Raw genomic sequence first — 19,247 nt, forward strand, 5'->3', positions numbered from 1 at the left:
CGGGCTACACATACCTTGGTTTTGAGTGGCTCCATTTTCTCAAAGTCCAAATTTTACAGAGTCCAAAGACATGAGGAAATACCCAGACCAGACGACCTCAGTAGAGGCTCTCCTACTGTACTTACATAAAACAGAGGCATTTCCTCCTCATTTACCCTTGTCCCAAAAGAGAACCAAACCTTTATTTTCTCAGCACCATCCTGGGAGAAAGTTCTTCTGTTTCCTAGGGTCACATGTGGAGCACAAAGTGTGAGTGCAGTGTTAGGATCATTTGCCTTTCTCCCTGACTCTGTTTTCACTGCTATTCGAGGCTCCAAATAGGAGTTCTAGGAACTCCTCTCTAGCCCTTGTCCCGAACGGCCACTTCCTGTCTGCCCCTCTGTGTACCTGTGGGTGCCTTGTGTGGGGCTGAGAGCTTAGTGAACAACAACTTATGTCCCAGAGCAGCCAGCGTGTGAGTGCAGGGAGCACAGGGCAGAGTCTGCTCTGCCCACGATGTGGTGGAGCTCTCGGCCTCGCCTGGCACCCTTATCCAATTCTTTTTCCTCTGCCCAAGGCATGATCCCAGTACAGACCTCAAGTGCTCCTCCTTCCACATCATGCAACAGGTTCATCCCCCGTTTCTGTTCCGAAGTGCTGGGAATGGAACTCCCAGCCTTGAGCATGTAGGCAAGCGTGCTCCAGCACAAGTCTGCTCTTAGCTTCCTGGCCCAGCAAAGGCAGAGTCTCTCCTCTATGTGCACGTGTGTGGACGTGCAAAGGCCACAGATGGGTAGTTCCTTGCTGCTGGCATCTTACTGAACCCGGGGAGCCCTCTTTCTGGCTACTTCGATCTGCAGAAGCTGCACTCTCCTGTCTTTCTGTCCACCTTACTATTTCTTCTTCCACTTTTACATGCTATCTTCTTCCTCGGCCCCTAGCATTTCCAAAGGCTGGATTCCAAACGTTCTGGCCTCACTCTTTTCTTTTAGGTAGACGCAACCTCCTTCAGAGACTTGAAGTGCCAGGGTTGGGGGATACCCAGGGGGCCCCCACCCAGAGCAGGAGAGGAGGGGTGAAGGGAACAGGATGTAAAGTGAATAAGTAAAAAAATTAAATCAAAACAAAACAAAACAAACAACCCCCCTGCCTGCTTCCTGTTCTAATTCCCACGTGCGGTTTTACCCCATCCTCTCCTGAATATCAGATTTACATCTTGATGGGCCACTGGCCAGCTCCATTTGGACACTTTTCAGCTACTGTTAAGTTAACTCATTATCCAAAATGAACTTATCTTTTGCTAACTCTGCTCTTTATACCCAAGCACTAGACAGGATGTACCCACCTGACCAATTCTCTCCCACAACCAGCAGAACTAAATAAACCCTATCATCAGATCTTTGCTCACCATCCTCAGGACCAGCCTCCAACTCCCCGGGTGGCACTCAGAGCCCTGCAGAGCTACCCCTGACTCTGGATCTCCAGCAAGGCTTTATTGTTGTGTCTGTCCATCCCCCAAACATCTCCACCTTGGTACAGACTGCTTTTTGGAATACACGTTTCTCATGTTGCCTCCTTTCCCTCTTTAACTCTGCTCCTCTAGGAGATGTAGCTTAGGTACTGTAAACTTTGGGAAACCTTCCCTGTATGTCTCCTCATCCCATCCCATCAGGGTACAGTAACAACTGGCTTTACTGTCTTGCCAACCGTGAATAATCTGGGGTCAGAACAGTCTTTCCTGGATGGCCAAGAACATACCTAGCACACAGCAGATACTCAGCAAACACACGCCTGCTTTGCATGACCCCTACACTATCCTGTGCACAGATGAAAGGACTGCCAAGCATAATCACTCAAGAGTCTAGCCAGAGTATTAACTCCCTGGCCTTCAGAGGCAGGTGCAGTCTGCCTGGTATTTCTTTCTGGTCTTTAGCTCAGCCCAACTACTCACATCTCGGGAACAGCCTTGACATCTGTGAAGTGACAGTATCCAGGCCCCAGATGCTCATTCCTTCAGGTAGCACCTCCTCTCAGCCATATGCAGTGATTTCCCCTTCTGGGCTGTGAATTGTTTCTGTTCCCTTTCATCCTCTCAACAAACATTTCCCAAGTGCTTACACTGTAGCCACAGCTAGGGCTGGAGCTGTAGTTCGGATCTTGACTACCTGTCAAAGTACTATGTGGTAAAAGGCTGCCCCTCCCAACCAGGACGGTGCATTTGGGTCTAAGAACCTCACAGTTCATTTGCTCCCTATGTCTGTCTGTCTTTCTTTTCTTTTCTCTTTTCTCTTTTTTCTCTTCTTTTCTCTTCTCTCTTTCTCTTCTCTCTTCCTTTCCCTTTCTTTCTTCCTTTCTTTCTTTCTTTCTTTCTTTCTTTCTTTCTTTCTTTCTTTCTTTCTTTCTTTCTTTCTTTCTTTCTTTCTGTTTGTTTTTCGAGACAGGGTTTCTCTGTATAGCCCTGGCTGTCCTGGAACTCACTCTGTAGACCAAGCTGGCCTCTAACTCAGAAATCCGCCTGCCTCTACCTCCTAACTGCTGGGATTAAAGGCGTGCACTACCACGCCTGGCCCCCCTATGTCTTTCTTAAGGATTAACTCTGAGAGCCAGGCAATGAGGCACAGGGTCAAGGTATACAGACTGCCTTTAAGAGAGTCAGGCCATCTGCTCAGGCCCCGGCCTTTTCCTCTATTTTGCCCCCTGGCCAAGAAGTAACGGTTCCCCTTTACCACATTCTCCCACAATGTGTTGCCTCACTGGAAGCCTAAAGCCAACAAGGGTAAATGATGATGGACCAAACCCTCCAAAATGGTGAGCCAAAATAAATGAGCCTTTTCTCTTTATAAGTTAGTTATTTCAGATAGTCCTTTGCAGTACTGGGGATATGATAATGGATAGGACAGAGTTATGTCCTCAAAAGGGGGTGGGGTCTAGTGGGGAGCAAGGCAGGGAACACAATTATTAATGACTTTGCAGTGAAGGGAGAGCTGGAGCAGAACAAGGCAGAAAGCACCATGCAATCAGGATGGGGCTATGGAGAGGCGAGAGAGGAGGAGATCCAATTTCCACAGAGACACTTTAAAGCTAATTATCTATGTAAATCCTAGATCCTCTGCTCCCAACAGCCCTGTCAAGAATGCTGTCCCCACTGTGTCCCTTAGCTCTCTGTACATGACTCTAGGGCAAGTTCCACCCAGTAGGCTGCAGGTGGGCAGACATGCCTCGACATGGCCCAGCTCCCATATGTAGCCCTAGGGCACACACGCACGCCCAGGGGAGCAATGAGTAAGCATGAGAGTCATTTCTAAAAGACCGCAACCTCTGAAGAAGCACCATGCCCAGGGGCTCACAGTAGTGGACACTCAACACATAACACACCACTCTGATGTGGTACCATGCTTATACATGGAAACAACTCCAAACAGGCCGCCATGCCAGGGCGTGGGCTTAACACTATCTGCAACTCTGTTCTTGGTTTTCTGATCTATAAAATGGGATCCTTAAACTCTGGTCAGAGACATTAGCATTTCTGTAGCCTGATAGGACAACCCAGGAAATTCTGGAGAAGCAGTGTTGGGCAATAGAAATCAGTGTCTCCAGTCAGCACCCTAATGACACGGACCCTTTGGCCTGGAAGCAGGAATTCCAGTCTGAATGTGAGAAAGCTGGAGTCAGGTTATCTTACTCAACATACCCACAGGTTACTGTGCTGTGATCTTGGCACACTGCTAATACATGTGATCAGGCACCCAGCAAAAGAGGCCTGTGACAAGTGCCAACCTGCCAGTCCCAGTATTAGACAATGGTACCAGAGCTTATCATGTGACAGCAAGTCAGAACAATCAAAATCTATACACTGTCACTACAACCATTTTGTATCTTTAGTGAGCTATAGCACTGTCTGAAAATTACACATAGGCTAAGAAAAATGTAATGTGTGGGGACTTTATTATTTTCCTAGACACCCAGACTCTCAATGTCCATTCTCTTGACTAGGGAGTTCCAGGACCTCCTTTTACAGAAGTGGGGAATCCAGGGACTGCCTGGCTCCACACGTGAGTAGCAGGTAGCCTAGGCCTAGCCAAATGAGCAAGTGAAACTAGAAGCAAGGTCTTGAGCCTGGATCTGCCAGAGCCAGTGGTGGCCAACCACGGTGTTCCTGTGGCATGCTCAGCTCAGAGGGAGACAGCTTCCCAGTGTCCCTGGGTTCCCGACTCCTTCCCAAACTGGTTCTTAGACTCCCTTACCCAATCTGTAAGGGGCTCTATTTCCTTCCAATAAGCCCCACTTCTGCATGAGGACTTCTGGTGTGGGCCTAATAGCCCCAAATGCCCCACTGTGGCAAAACAGCCCCCACACCCTCAGGGATACAACTATTCCACTGCCCGCCCAGGAATGAAGATGGATCAGGCAGTGGCTCATCAGGGTGACAGCAGCAGCTCCTACGGAAGCACTCATCAAGTCCAAGCACAAACGGTGTAGCGCATGAGGCTGAGGTGGGAGCCTCCTACCTCAACCTGTACTTGCCCTGGCCACCCACTGATGGCCTCCCAAGCCCAGCTCTGTCATTTCCTGTGCCTAGCTCTCAGCTGTCATTTAACTCTCTTGGCACTTGTTTTTCCATCTCTATTAAAGGAGTGTTGATAATAGTCATGCCCACGTCTCAGGACTGCTCTGAAGAACTAAAACCAGCAAAATACCACTAACAACAAAACCAAGTGATGTGCTCTGAGAGCGGCAGCACAGAACTGCGTGGCAGGCTCTGTCTGCCACTTCTAGTCCCCTGAGGCTTGGCTTCTGCCTCATTTTTCTGTCTTAGTGTCTCTTTGCTCCATGCCCTCTGTGCCATCCAGCTCTTCCCTGCTTAACCCCTCTTCTTCTGTCAGGCACTCACTTGCAGGGATTTGCCTCCCACTCTGTCTGTCATTCTCTCCTGCAGTAACCTTGATGCTCTTCCCTTTACACCTGGGCTCCACCTTATCAGGCCACATCCTCAGCACTCAATGATGCTTTTCTGGTCAGAAACATCTGCATCTTCAGTCCTTACCTCTTTGAAAAACCTAGGAACTGGTGGCTATCAGATGTTCAAAGTAGATCACTAATACCAGGGCCACACAGCTGAAGAGGACCATAGTCACCCTTCCCAGGCCTATGGCCACCCCTAGGTCCCTGGGCTCACTCAGATCGGCTCTCTGGTCTGCCTTTTCTCCACTTCTCTCTAGCCCTGTGTCAGCACACTTGTTCCCCTTCTCCTCACTGTTATCTCATTTTTCTGGTCAATGTTTCCTCTCCTCTCAGTCTTGATGTGAGAACACATCCTTCCATGTGAGCAGCTGCAGACACAATGTAGGGACTTCTTAGAAGTTCTGAAACCCTCAGAGACTCCCTAAGGATAAAAAGCCTGATTTCCTTCCTGGCCTTTAAGGACCATGATTAATTCAAGCTCCTTATCCAGTCTCCAACGACTGTTCCCTCTTCCACAGCACCTGATGGCGAGTCCTTACAGACATCCCCTTATCTGTGTGGGCAAGAGCAACAAGTAGCTTGCCAAAGCCATGACTTATGTGTGAGGGAAGCAAGCCCTCCGAGGCAGAGAGAAGCCTGTGCAGTAGGACAGATGGTGTCTGAGGCATGATTAGAAGACACGAGATGAAGCAACTCCGATGACACCTATGGGCTGGTAGTGATCACATTAGCCCAGTGGACGGTGTCCCTGCTAATGCACTTTGATAATCCACTCAACCCTGTCTGCCCTAAAGCTCAGCTCAGGTTATAAAGTCCTACTTCATCCTACGTGTCTGCCTGCATATACACCGTGCAGTAGGTAATCATTCTCTCCACACAGGCTGCACCCGTCCTAGGCACTGGTCAAGATGCCCACAGCACTCCAGTCCTCACACCACGCTGGGCTGGGCTGGGCTGGGCCACAAGAATAGGGTCCCACCACTGCACAAAGCAGGCCAATCACAGGAAGGACCTGTGAATCCCCCCACCCCCAAATGCTCAACCTTGAGAATGAATAGGGCCTCATACCTGTTTGACTGTCAGTCTGAACACACTCAGTTGTGGTCTCAACCTAAAAATGGATTTTACAAGCCATTAGTTTTGATCGTGTAGAGTTTGCTTGTGCACTCGCGTCCCGGGCTCCCTTTACCTACCTTATTGTTGCCATTGCACACTCTGATAATGGACACATAGTGTCTGATTTTTCTGTAAGTAGAAAACAATACATTATTTTTCTCCTGACTCTAATTTGGGGGATAGATAGTAGTTTTTCATTATGAAAAGAATATTTCCTTTTAGCAATATATGAAATGCTTTCAGAGCATTTTCTTCTAAAAAATTGTGTGTGTGTGTGTGTGTGTGTGTGTGTGTGTGTGTGAAAGCCATCAATAAATGAACCAAACTTTACAAATACCATTTTATGTCCTTGGGGAAAAAGGAAACGATTTCAGCAGTCACTGCCCTAGGGTTTTGTTTGTTTTGTTTTTTAGTTTGGTTTATTGAGACAGGGTTTCTCTGTGTAGCCCTGGCTGTCCTGGAACTCACTTTGTAGACCAGGCTGGCCTCAAATTCAGAAATCCGCCTGCCTCTGCCCCTCAAGTGCTAGGATTAAAGGTGTGCGCCACCACTGCCCGGCTACTGCCCTAGTTTTGACAACAGACAATACAAACACACATATACTTTTACAGTGTACTACGTTAGCCTCTCATTTCCTAGTGAGTCGTTGATACTGATGCTCTCAAGTTCCAGCAGTCTGCTTACAGTCAGTCACAGAGGTGACCACAGGTCACACAGGCCACACAGGCCACACAGGCCACACAGGCCACACAGGCTGAGGTCCCTGCTAGCCTTGGCTAGCCAATGTCTAAGTCAAAGGGACGAGGGCTGGGCACAGAAGCTGCTGGCTTGCTCCATTTATCTACTGTCCCTTCAGTTTCTTTTGCCCTGCCCCATAATCAAATCCCTCTATACTAATCACAAGAACAATTTGGAAAGGACATAAAAGAGCAAAGACTCAGAACAGAGCCCACACAGATCCGCCTCCCTGAGGCCGTCACCAACTGGCAGCAGAGTCGGCTGACACAACAGGCGAGCTGTGCGGTCGGCCAGCACTGAGGGCTGCACCAGGCACCATCACACATGGCAGCCAGAGCTGGGGCGGAAACCAGACCTCTCTATGACTCAGTTTCCCCATGTGTAAAGGAACAACATCCCTGTGCTGACCAAACAAGCTGCATTTAGGATGAAATGAAGTGTCGCCGCCCATTAGCAGGAGCCTGGCTAGAGGGAAGTGCAGTTCCTGAGGCCATGGCCACACTTCCTCCTTGTGTCTCCTTCCCTCCGTATCCGACACTAGGTCTGACTTTATGTTTTGCACAGTAAGGGCTTTCCTTACAGTTTAATTTTCTCTGATCATCATTTATTAAAGTGTGTATTTTACTGTTGGGTATGCTATAATTCACACTCGGAACATTCTGGAAACTTTCGCTGTTATTTTGAACAGGACTGAGACAAGGCCTCCAAAAATTTTAGGCTCTTAATAAATTTATAGTATGTGCACATGAGCACATGCATGCTTGCTCGTGTGACCATGTGTGGATCAGACAGAGGTGACATGGGGACATCTTCCTCAATTGCTTCTCCATACTATTTATTATTATTATTATTATTATTATTATTATTATTATTATTATTATCATTAAGACAGGGGTCCTCACTGAATGTGGACCTCAGCATTCCACAGCTAGGCTGGCTGCTAGTGAGACCGCAGATCTCTACCCACTGATGGCAGGGTTACATGCATGATGCCACACTGGCTTTTGTGGGGTGCTGGAGATATGAACCCAGGTTCTCGTGCTTGCACAGTAAGCACCGGTCTCACTGAGCCAGCTCTCCAGCCCAGAACACATCTGTTAGCATTCAAAATATTCTCTCTGTGATAGGCCTTTGCAGAAACAGCTACTTCCAATTAGATACAAAGCTTACAAATACAGAGAGAGGTAGATGTGATTTCAATGTAAACATTGAAGTCTCTTGCATATCTACACAGCATAAAGAAGACTGTCTCCAGAGTAGTGGCTCTGGACTGCAAGTGGACAGTCCTCAGGGAACGACCATCCTGGAAGGCCACGTCCTGTGAGAGCCTGGCCTTGCTTTAAACCTTTTACACTTCCATGAGCCGTGTGGCATTTACTTAAGTATTCAAAGCGAATTCGAAACACAGAAGTACATTTTTCCACTTACCCTCCCTGCCCAATGACAGGTATTATCTTCACATTTTGTTGTATGTTATCTCCATTTTTCTTTTGGGTATGGTAAACTCCTTGCCACTCCTATGAATAGAATGTATGTATCATTATGATTTGGTATATCCAGGAACATTTTCCATTTTGGTTCTGATTTATTAATCACCATGAAAGAACTTAGGATAAAAATGATCACAAACCCAAGTGCAATTCAAGTAAGCTGATATTCTTCTTCACCCTGTCAAGTCACTTGACTAATATCACCTCAGTCACTGATCCCGCCTCTCATGGCTCTCACTGGCTGCATGAAGGAGGGACTCCACACTCTGACGTGGTGCTTGGTGCAGGTGTACTCAGAACTAGGGCACAGAAGAGCAACGTGTGGCCATTACTGTGCTTGGCCACTACTAGCTTCTTATTGTGAATGGCTTTAGCCCTTGAGGACCTGGGGTGTCAGTCCTTCTGCAGGGTGGGGTGCTGCAGCAGCTGGGCTGGAAAGCCCAGGTTGTGATTTTAGGAGCTCATGTGTCCATCAGCAGGGATCCTTGCAACAGACAAGCATGGCTGAGGAGGAGACCGGCATGCCTTCCCTTGGTGATAAGAGTGGCTAGGGGACTTGTCTCTATCAGCCAGCCCATCTGGCAAGTCACTCGGGGCTAAGCTATGAAAATCCCCCAACCCTCCTGTTGGATGCTAAACTAAAGGTGCCCATAATGTTCTTGGCCCTTCAGAACTCTTTGAACCTAGAGCTCTAAGATACTCAGTAGATACTGAGTCTGATTACTGGATGATGTAATTCTGAAAGCAATCTTTTTTTTTTTTTTTTTTTTTTTAAGAAGACCATGTCAAAACCAGCTAGCTCTGTCTGCAGTTAGTAGTGACCAGAGAAAAGAGCAGGTTATAAACAGCTTAGCTCTTGGTGCAGCTAGCCCAGGGACAGACTATGCCCAAACACTAACCAGGGATCCCCAAGCAAGAAGGAGTAGGCAGTCCTCACTTCCATGGCCACAGAGTCACCCTGGAAACAAACAGCTCTAAGAGGACTATCTAAGACAATGTGGGAAACTGTGACAAGTCCCTAGATACCCTCATCACCCCAGGGGGAGGTGTGCCCTGGTTCCTCCTCCTCCGCCATGCCATGCCTACACAAATATACTTAAAATCACTGGGCTGTGTAGCTAGCTCTGTTTGCTGGTTTGAGGTGGGCTCTCCCAATGTAGTTCTGGCTAGCCTGGAACTGGCTACACAGACTAGGCTGGTCTCAGACTTGTAATGACCCTCTTGCCTCGGCCTCCCAAGTGTTATGAACTGTATACTTTCAATGGGTAGACTGTATGGTATGAGAATTACATCTCAATAGAATTGTTCCATTACATGAAAAAGAAAAGAGGGAATGAAGAAAAGAGAAAGAAACAGCAGGTCATCAGGGCCAAGCCACCAGCACACTGAAAGATAGATGGAGAATGTCCTACTCCAGCTCCTGAAGAAACTCAGACAACTGACAGACCCTAGCCGAGGTCTAACAGGCCACGGCAGCACCACAGGTCCCCGGAAGGAGCAGAGGTCAAGCCAGTGTCCTGGCTGGGGGAACAATGTTAAATATAAGCTTTCCAGTCACCAAGGTAAACAAAAAATGTATTTAGCACGAACCATATTTACTAATTATAAATACTAATTTATTAATTATAAAATTATAAATATAAATTTAGTTATGTATCACTGAAGATTGAACTCCTAAGAGGAAGAATATTTCCTTAGACCATGGTCAGAGAGATTTCTAGTTGGTCAATCTGACACCCAGCAGGTTCAGGAGCCAGCCTGTTTGGGGTGCGGGTGCTTTTGCACAGTCCTGTCCCCACGTGAGCTCCCCACTGCACACCCTGCTGCTCTCTGGCACAAGCTACGTACCAGCTATTGATGTGGTCCCCTTTGGCAATCACTGTCATAAAATTAAGTCATTGTCATCCAGCTGTCCTGTCCCCAAGGCTGGCACTGTGCTTACCCATGGTAAACAATCAAACAACACACGAGGCTTTTGTTTAGAGTGACTGAAGTCAACTACAGAATCTTGGTCACCAGACCAAGCGATCTGAATATTCTACCAAGGGAGCAACATGATAGTCTTGGGACGAGGAGGCCAGATGGGATCTGCCCACCATTACTGCGGGATGTGAAGAAGACCTGGAGCAGGTCAGGGCAAACAGTGCACACTCCAACGCAAGGAGATTAGCAGCCAACAGGATCGATGAACTTGAAGGAGGCAAAGGCAGAGGGATCAGTTTATTCCAGAGATCTAGGCAAGGTACGATGACAGCCTATGAACAGAGAGCATGACTAAGAGACATACTGGGACTTTTATTCATAAAAGGCAAGAGGAAAACCATTCTCTGACAATTTAATCTTGAGTGACAGCAGGCTACTGAGGAACAAGAACAAGAGGGCAAAGGGCAAAGTCCAGGTAATTTGTGGAGGAAACAGAAGACAGTGGAGTAGGGAAGTGGAGCTTGTGAGGAAGGAAGAGGATCACAGGAGACAAAGCAGGTCAAAGAGCCCTGAGGTCACAGTCAGCATGGGCGGGCGGGCATAGGCATAGCCAACACTTATCCTACACGGAGTGCGCGCGCGCGCGTGTGTGTGTGTGTGTGTGTGTGTGTGTGTGTGTGTGTGTGTGTGTGTGTGTTTCAGGGGTGGGGCAACAAAAGAGGAAAAGTCGAGATGTATAGACAGGGGCTAGCTGGAAGAGAGGAGCTTGTCAGTCCCCTGACAGGGGAGTTATGGGGAAGAAGAAAAATGATACAGGGAGGCATGAATGTGAACCTAAAAATCAAGTTAACATATCTATCTACCCCAAAGGGACAGCAGGCAGAAGGGGCTGTGGAGTGGTGAGTGTCTGCAATACTCTGCCCCAACAGCAGGGGGATCTCTCCTCTGGCCCAGGGTTTCCAAACTGACATTCTGATGCCTACAGTTCTGAGCAGCTGACCATTTGCTGAGTCTCCTCTCTTCTGCCACCCTGGGTCCCTGGTGGACTTTTGAGCTCTCCTTGCTGATTGCAGCATCGTGGTTCCACAAGGCCACTGACCCTCCACTAGGCCATTCCCCTACAGAGATGGAACTGCACAGATGTCTGTCCTCTCACCTCAGTGAACCAGCAGGCTGCTGAATGGGTAGAATCAGCTTTTCACACTCCCCCAAACCTCTAGAATACACTAAGTAAATGGCCAGACTCCTTCTTAGAAACAGAGTAGCAAACAGGCAATAACATGGAAGTCTTCCTGGGTTTTGTTCATAACCACTTCATGTCTCTAGAGAAGAGTTTCTGCTATTTGGACTTGAGGCTCTTGCCACTGGTCCCCAACAGTGTTACCCCAGTAGAAGTGAGACAATGTGCACACAAACTTATATACTGACCACATAACCTGTCACCAATGGCTCTTCCCAGTAAGAGGGATCCAGCTTGCCTAGCAGGTGTACAGATTAGTTGATAAGCCCAACAACAAAATCACTAGCTTAAAAAAACAAAACAAACAAACAAACAAAAAACAACCCAGGCATGCTGGTAAGCACCTTTAATCCCGGTGCTGGTGGATCTCTGTGAGTTTGCGGGCAACCTGGTCTGTAGAGAGAGACCCTGTCTCAAAACAAAATGAAACAAAACTTCTGGCTCCAAATATCACCAAGGGGTAAAAAATGACAGATTGCATGCCACGGGAAAGCCCTGAAGAGGACACGTCTTCCAGCCCACGTGCCAGGGCACTGAGGTCTCTATGCCCGTTGGTCCTCTCCTCAAAGACCTTCTGCTTCTTCCAGTAAGACAAGACAGCACCCTGAACTGCAAACCTGAAGACAAGGAGGACTTGAGCCATGCCTACCTGCGGTTCTTTCCTCGCATCTTCCCACAGCCTGGCACCAGGGCAGTGCTGACAATCACAGGGAAGGCCTGGCAGGCTGCACCTGCCCCTTCTGTCTGCCCCTTCTGCCTGCTCCTTTAGCTCTGAGTACACATCTCACTGTCAACAACGACCCCTTCGTTTCCAACTCTGGAAAATGAGTTCTCCAAGGCCAATGCTCTTGCTGTGACCATCCTTCTGTGGCAGGACTCAGCACAGTGCTTGGCACACAGTGCTTGGCACACAGTGCTTGGCACACAGTGCTTGGCACACAGCTGGTATTTGAAACTTGCTCAATGAATGACTGGGGCTCCGACATGCTCTAAGGGTGTGCTGCCTCACTGGAAGCCCCTACCCAGAACCATGTGCCAACGTCTACCACTTAAAAGCTCAGTTGTCAGGAATACCAGCTTTCCAGGACAGCCAGGGCTGCACAGAGAAACCCTTCCTTAAACACACACACACACACACACTCCAACTATTTCACACCGCTCAGATAAAAACACTAATTTTAAGGTCAATCCTAGTAATTATGCTCGCTGGTTAATCATAGTGCATCCTTGGCTTCAGCTCTGCATCTGTAAAGTGAGAGTGACAGGACTTCTGGCAAGAGGATGCAGTCGAGGCCACTGCTACATGTGGTGCTCACTGAACACCAGGCTTCCAGCCTTACCCGCAAGTGATGACAGTACCAGCTAGCATCTTACTTACCTTGTCTACTGTGACACATGAATTTATGGCATCGAGCAAATCACCTTTCTTTTCATTTATGGGCACTTGTGCTAACTCCTTCCCTATTAATTCTCCTGACTGATAACCCATTGTTGATTCAAATGCAGGGTTTGCATACTGAAAAGAGACAAAGGAAAAAAAATGAAGTGAATTTAAAGATATTTGGAAAAAATTAACATTTTCTACCTAAGTACCACCCCCTCCTCCTGGAAACCCAGAAACTTGGATGCCATCGTCAATGTTCTACAGCCACAAGAACTTTGCATTCTGGGGAAGCTTTTGCTTAGGTGACATGGCTGGGTCTCCTGCTGTGTCCTTCTGAGACTCCAGAGTGGCAGCAGGCTCACTCCAACTTCAATGAAGACCAAGGAAGGCATGTTCTCAGCACAAACCCAGGCTGCTACACCAGAGCTGCCCAGATGCAGCTAGAGTGAAGTCATGTACCAAGCTGGGTTTTAAAAACCCAGGCTCTGCCCTCTGGACCTCTGAGAGTAACTTCACCCCTGTGCTCACCTGGATGGGAGGATAAAAACAATGCCTCTCTGGCACAGTTCATAAATAACGTGGGCAAAGCAGCTACAGCGCAGAAAGTAGTTATACATGAAAAGTGTGGCGATGCGTTTCAAATACAATTAAAAGACAAGGAAAACCCACAAGAACACTGAGCATGTGTGGGTGGTGATAAAGCAGAAGCTGACAGCCACTAGCAGGCCCTGTTTTCCTTACTAGATTCTTGAAGCAAGCGCATGGCACATGTGAGCTCCGGCAACCCCCAAAGCCTTATGAAGGGTTCTGCTTTCATAGCACAGCAGTGGGTGGCTGCTACTCTCACTCCCATTTGTACTAAGAGAAAGTGGATTCAGCTAGATTAAGTGACTTGCCCAAAGATGCACTGCTGTCTGAGGCAGACAGAAGCCTGGGCCCTCAACTCATGGCCCGAGCTGCCTCTTAGCACTGACTCCCAAATGCCAGTACCAGTAACAAAAGGAGCCTTAAGTTAAGATCCAATGAACTACAATCAAAATGGATTTCATTTTCAGATGAAAGGAGGCATCCTTCCCTGGGACAGCTGCCCTGGAGCCATAAGAACCAATTATCTTTATAGATATCTATTTATCTCTTATAGAAACCATTTTTGCTAATAATGGTAGCCTAGCCTGTTATTTTCTGGTTTTGGTAAATTTTTACAAGTTTAAACTGCCTCCAAAAACAGCAGGGAAACATGTAAACCCAGTGAGGAAAGCTTGTGTGTGGCAAGCCCGGCGCACGCCTCCTCGGTAAGCCTCTCCTGGTGAAAACACCCGGCTGCCCCGGAAGAAGAATGGGACAAGATCGGCCATTGCGACATCTCTACTTCCATAAGAGATCGTTTTCTTATCTAGAGAATTTATTTTAAATTACATATTTTATTGATTTTGCTCTTACAATCATCTGGGAGGGGTAAGGGGGGAAGATATGGGCTTTTAGACTTCCAAAAGGAAAAAGAAAATCAAATTGTGGGGCTACAATCCTAAAAACAATAACAAACAAAATAAATGCAGAACCATAGATTTCCAAAAATAACAAACCTGTATAATGTGGTCTTCACTTGTAATTTCAATTGCTTCTTGACTTTTCTCTAATGCAGTGAATACTGAGTTACAAGCCCTTTTAGGACGAAAACAAAAGGTCTGATGAGTGTATTTACATTAGTCTCAGTCACCAAGTCTAGCACAGTCGAGGGTACTGGAGTGCCTGGCTCATTCAGAAGAGGAACTAGCTGACAGCATAAAGAAGACCTCTGCAGCCCTCGTACTGTGTACCAGGATGCTATACATCACTGTAGTCGTGGTTCCCTGAACACTTAGAATGTCCTTTTCAGCATGAAAGAACCTTCATAAGGGATAAATGAGAGGAGAGAAAGTCAAGGTTGTTGCCCAACCTGGCAGAGGGGGAAGTAGCCAGCTAGAAGATATAAGTAAAATAGTTCATCACTCCACCCTAAGCATAAGAAGGGTGACAAATACTAGTGGTGCCATCATGCATGGCTTGTAGAGATGTAAAATTGGTACTGCCCCCATTCTGGAAAACAGTCTAAAAATTCTGCCAATGGTTAAGCATAAAGTCATCATATGATGCAGCTGTATCTACTCCTGATTATGTACTTAATAAAAGTGAGCACATCTGTTGACACTGAGACTTGCTCATAACAGCTGCCTAGTTCTAACAGCTCAGATGTGCACCGGCAAAGAATGAATGAGAAAGTGTGATATATGCACATAATGGAATACTATACAGATATAAAACCCAGTGAAGTCCTGCTATCTATGGTATGGTATAGATAGATGTGCCTTAAAAAGACATTTAAGCCAGGCATGGTGGCGCATGCCTTTAGTCCCAGCACTCGGGAGGCAGAGGCAGACGGATTTCTGAGTTGGAGGCCAGCCTAGTCTACAAAGTGAGTTCCAGGACAGCCAGGGCTATACAGAGAAACCCTGTCTTGAAAAACAAAACAAAATAAAACAACAACAAACAAACAAAAAAGACATTTAAATGCAAGAGGACAGTTACAAGGGACCACACACTGTATGACTCCATTTATATGAAATATCTTTGTCTAAAACAGGCAAATCCCAATACAGAGAGCAAAATAAGGGTGTGGGCCTGGACTTAGTAAAAATGTTCTGGACGTGTTCTGGTGAGTGCACAGCTCTGGGACACAACAAGACCACTGAGTAAGCCTTAAACGGGAACATGGGGTGAATGGCATGTGACATCCATCTCATAAGGCTGTGCCATAAATGAGACGAGAACATCTGAAACCCCAAGCTTAGACATATCAACATCAAGCACTCTACGAAGTTTCTTTTACAAACATATATGTTAGCATGTATATTTATAGAAATGCAATCATTCTTACAGCTTTATCATCTCTTTTTCTCACTGAACATATCAATAACGATGGCTCTCTGTCACCATGTTCAATCACCGTATTATTGAATTGTAAGGTCACACCACGAGGAGGCACACAGGCTGCTCCAGACTGTTCAAGCATAATCACCGCACTAAAACGCACCTAACTGCCATCTCATACACAAAACGCAGAGAATAAATAAGTAAAAACTTTAAAAGCAACAATGCTTTTTCATTCTTCTTGCTCAAAAAAGCTGCTATTGAAAACAGAAGGAGCCCTTCGAGGGTGAAGGTCCTCCTGCTAACCTCTACAACCTGAGTAAGCTCTCCAGGACTCAAATGGTTAGAGAGAGAGAGAGAGAGAGAGAGAGAAAAGACACCCCCAGGTGTCCTCAGACCTCCACATATACACTGTGCACGCCCACACCCATATACACAAACCCACAATATAAATATATCAATTTCTACTAAAAAAAAATTAGAAGCAAGGAGCTGGAGAGAAGACTCAGTGGCTAAGAGCACTTACTACTCTTCCAGGGGACCTGAGTTTGGTTCCCTGTTCCATATCAGACAGCTCACAACAGCTTGTAAGTGCAGCTCCATGGGACTTAGCACCTTCCCCTGGACTCTGAGGACACCTGCAGTCATGTGCACAATGCCCCCACCCCAGGTACAACACACACATATACACCTAATTAAAAATAATAAAATATATATATATATATATATATATATATATATTTAAATGAAGGGGCTGAAGATGGCTTAGCATTCCAAGCATGTGTTGCTCTATCAGTACTTCAGTTCAGTTCCCCACACCCAGGTCAGGCAGCTCCTAAGTGCCTGTTATGCCGGCTCCAGGGGAATTCGATGCCTCTGGCTCCTGCAGGCACCTATACTCATTTACACAACCCCGACCCCCATACACATAATTAAAAATAAAACCCTGTAAAAACAAAACAAAAGCAGCTGGTGAGATTGCTCAGTTGATAAAAAAAAGTACTGAGGATACAGAAGCAGGCGCCAGCCTAGTCTACATAGTGAGTTCCAGGCCAGCCAAGGCCACGTAGTGAGATCCTGCCTCAAAATTAAACAACAACAAAGCACAGACTCACAGAGCAGCAGAGGACTCGGGCCTGTAGGAAGCCCCACTGAGATGCCACTCTTCCTCAACCAGAGCAGAACTGCCCGGTAGACACACTACACTTCATCCTTACTGCCTTGACTGCTAGCTCAGGCGAGCTTCTTTTCATGTTTTCTGACGTGTGAATTGCTTGTGCATAGCTTTAAATATTTTTTTTTTACTGGATTATTTCATTATTTGATTCATATCCATAAAGCTTATTTAGGATGTTAACTTGACTAATGTTCGCTGGATATGCAACAAATAATTTTTTCTACTCGTTTTCCTATAACCTTAACATTATTTCAGGGTTTGTTCCCTTTTAAGTATATAAAGGCCTAATGTTTTTCTCTTACTTCATAGGTTTCTCTTCCTTTGTGGAACTCAAGTCTTTATGGCGTGGTGACTTTAAAATGACTTCATCATCCAATCAAATATTTTGCTTATATTTTTTGAGCATTTAGCATGGCTCTACAATTAAGGTTTTAGTTCATTGGCGGTTATTTGGGGTAGGGAGTGAAACTGAGTACATTAATTTCTTTTTCAAGTAATTAGGCAGCTGTCATAATCCTATGCTCTGAAAAGCTCACTTCCTTGTGTTACTTAACTACCATGCTGATCAGCCTGTCTGAACATTCTAGTCAATGACACCGCAGGAACAAGGCTGCCGCTTCCGGCTTCCAGCACCCAGCAGAACAGGTCTCCCTCTATTCACCACTCCAGCCCCACATTTCCCTTCCCCTTCATATTTTTCCTCTTTTCTTTTGTAATGTACATCTCTGTTGGCTGTCAGCCAGAACAAGGCATGATGGGAGTTGAGAAAGCGAGTGTAGATTCAGGAGAGACAGACTCAGGAGAGTCGTGGGGGCCACATCTGGGGATCTGGACTTCTCCTTAAACTCATGGAAGATTTCAAGACAGAAACACAAATGCCATGTGAAGACAAGAGGAAGTCTGAGGTAATGGCAGGGAGCCTGGCTGAGAATTCAACAATCCAGGCAAAAGACAGTGACCTTACTCCAAGAGTAAGTGAAGACAAAAATAATTGACTAGAGTCCAGAGAAACCCAGAAGAGTTGGGACTCAGTGAGAACAAGATTTAGAAGTGGGTAAAGGAGACCCAGGGGTTTCAGTGCAGGACTATATGCTGGTGCTATGGTGTTCACTACACTAAGATATTGAAGAAGAAAGTTATCAACTTCAGGAGATGGGGAAAGAAAACAACTATAGTATCTGAAATGTAAATTACAGGCCAGGTGTGCTGGGATCACACATTTTATTCTAGCAACTCAGGAGGCAGAGGCAGGCAGATCTCTGTGAGTTCAAGAACAGCCTGTGAGAGACAGTGAGTGAGACCCTAACTCAAAATAGACACATACAAGTAAATATGAGTCACAAACAAATGAACTAACTGCCCGGTGGCTACTGTGAGCACTTAGCTGAGAGTCACATGACTTTTCTCACCCAGCCTTTAAACATTTCTGCTTCGTGACAATGTTTCTGCACTGATTCTAGTAATTCATTTCATTCTAAGCAGCACATGTCTTTCCTGCATAGGGGGCCTTGTAGTGTTTCCTACAAATTGTAACACTGCAATTTCGATAGCTTTTTATCTGCCGTGGGCATACATATACAGAGCAATGGCTTCTCCCTTTGACCCCAATTTAAAAAGAATGCTAAATAGTCGGACACAGAAGAGACACAGAATAAGGAGAATGGCTGGTTTTATTCTTTAAACCTAGGAGCATTCAAAAACCTTTTCTTACTTGATCTACAAATATCTAGGCTTCTACTTGTTTCTTATTAAAAAAAAAAGTCTCAGCTGCACATGGTGGCGCAGGCCTATGATGCAAGCACTCAGGAGGCTAAGATATGAGGATTCCAAGGTCAAGGTCAACCGTGGCTACACAACAGGCTCCAGGCCACACTATGCTCCATGAGAGCCGTCTCAACAAACAAAAAGAGAATTAATGACAATATTGATAATGTAGAGTAGGAAAAAATATCGGTTGTCAGAGAGAAAAATGGCACTCTATTGGGTATGGTATAAAGTATTTTCCCCTTAGCACGGAAAACAGAAAATCCAGGTGTGTGGTTTTGTATCTGACTTTTTTCTCATTTACTACTGCTTTGAGGTCTCAAGTTTAAATGGGAGTCACTCATCAGACATTGAGACAGATTCCAGAAAGTCTTCTGAGAAGCACAGGCAGCCCACTATCTATTACATCTTAAACGAAACAGAACAAAACAACAACAATAACGACGATGACAACGTATGTGTAGAGGCCAGAAGTCAACATCTGGTTGTCTTCCTCAATTGCTCCCCACTTTATTTTTGAGTCAGAGTCTCCCTGAACCTGAACTCCAAGGATCCTCTGTATCTTCA

At 46.2% G+C, this 19,247-nt stretch overlaps 1 protein-coding gene across 2 annotated transcripts in view; it reads right to left on the reverse strand.

The window, feature by feature from the left end:
• The window catches only part of Pde8a (phosphodiesterase 8A), a 122,342-nt gene that overhangs the window by 18,917 nt on the left and 84,178 nt on the right, over nt 1-19,247 (reverse strand). For both annotated transcript variants that reach the window (XM_021166273.3, XM_021166274.3), the window contains exons 7-11: nt 14,416-14,494; nt 12,827-12,964; nt 8,224-8,312; nt 6,135-6,186; nt 6,010-6,052 (exon numbers count right to left, since the gene is read on the reverse strand). In XM_021166273.3, the coding sequence (XP_021021932.1) occupies nt 6,010-6,052; nt 6,135-6,186; nt 8,224-8,312; nt 12,827-12,964; nt 14,416-14,494 (401 nt within the window). The remainder of the gene's footprint in view (nt 1-6,009; nt 6,053-6,134; nt 6,187-8,223; nt 8,313-12,826; nt 12,965-14,415; nt 14,495-19,247) is intronic.

Source organism: Mus caroli, unplaced genomic scaffold (genome assembly GCF_978045245.1).
Source record: "Mus caroli unplaced genomic scaffold, Mus_caroli_1 scaffold_8, whole genome shotgun sequence".
NCBI lineage: Eukaryota > Metazoa > Chordata > Mammalia > Rodentia > Muridae > Mus > Mus caroli.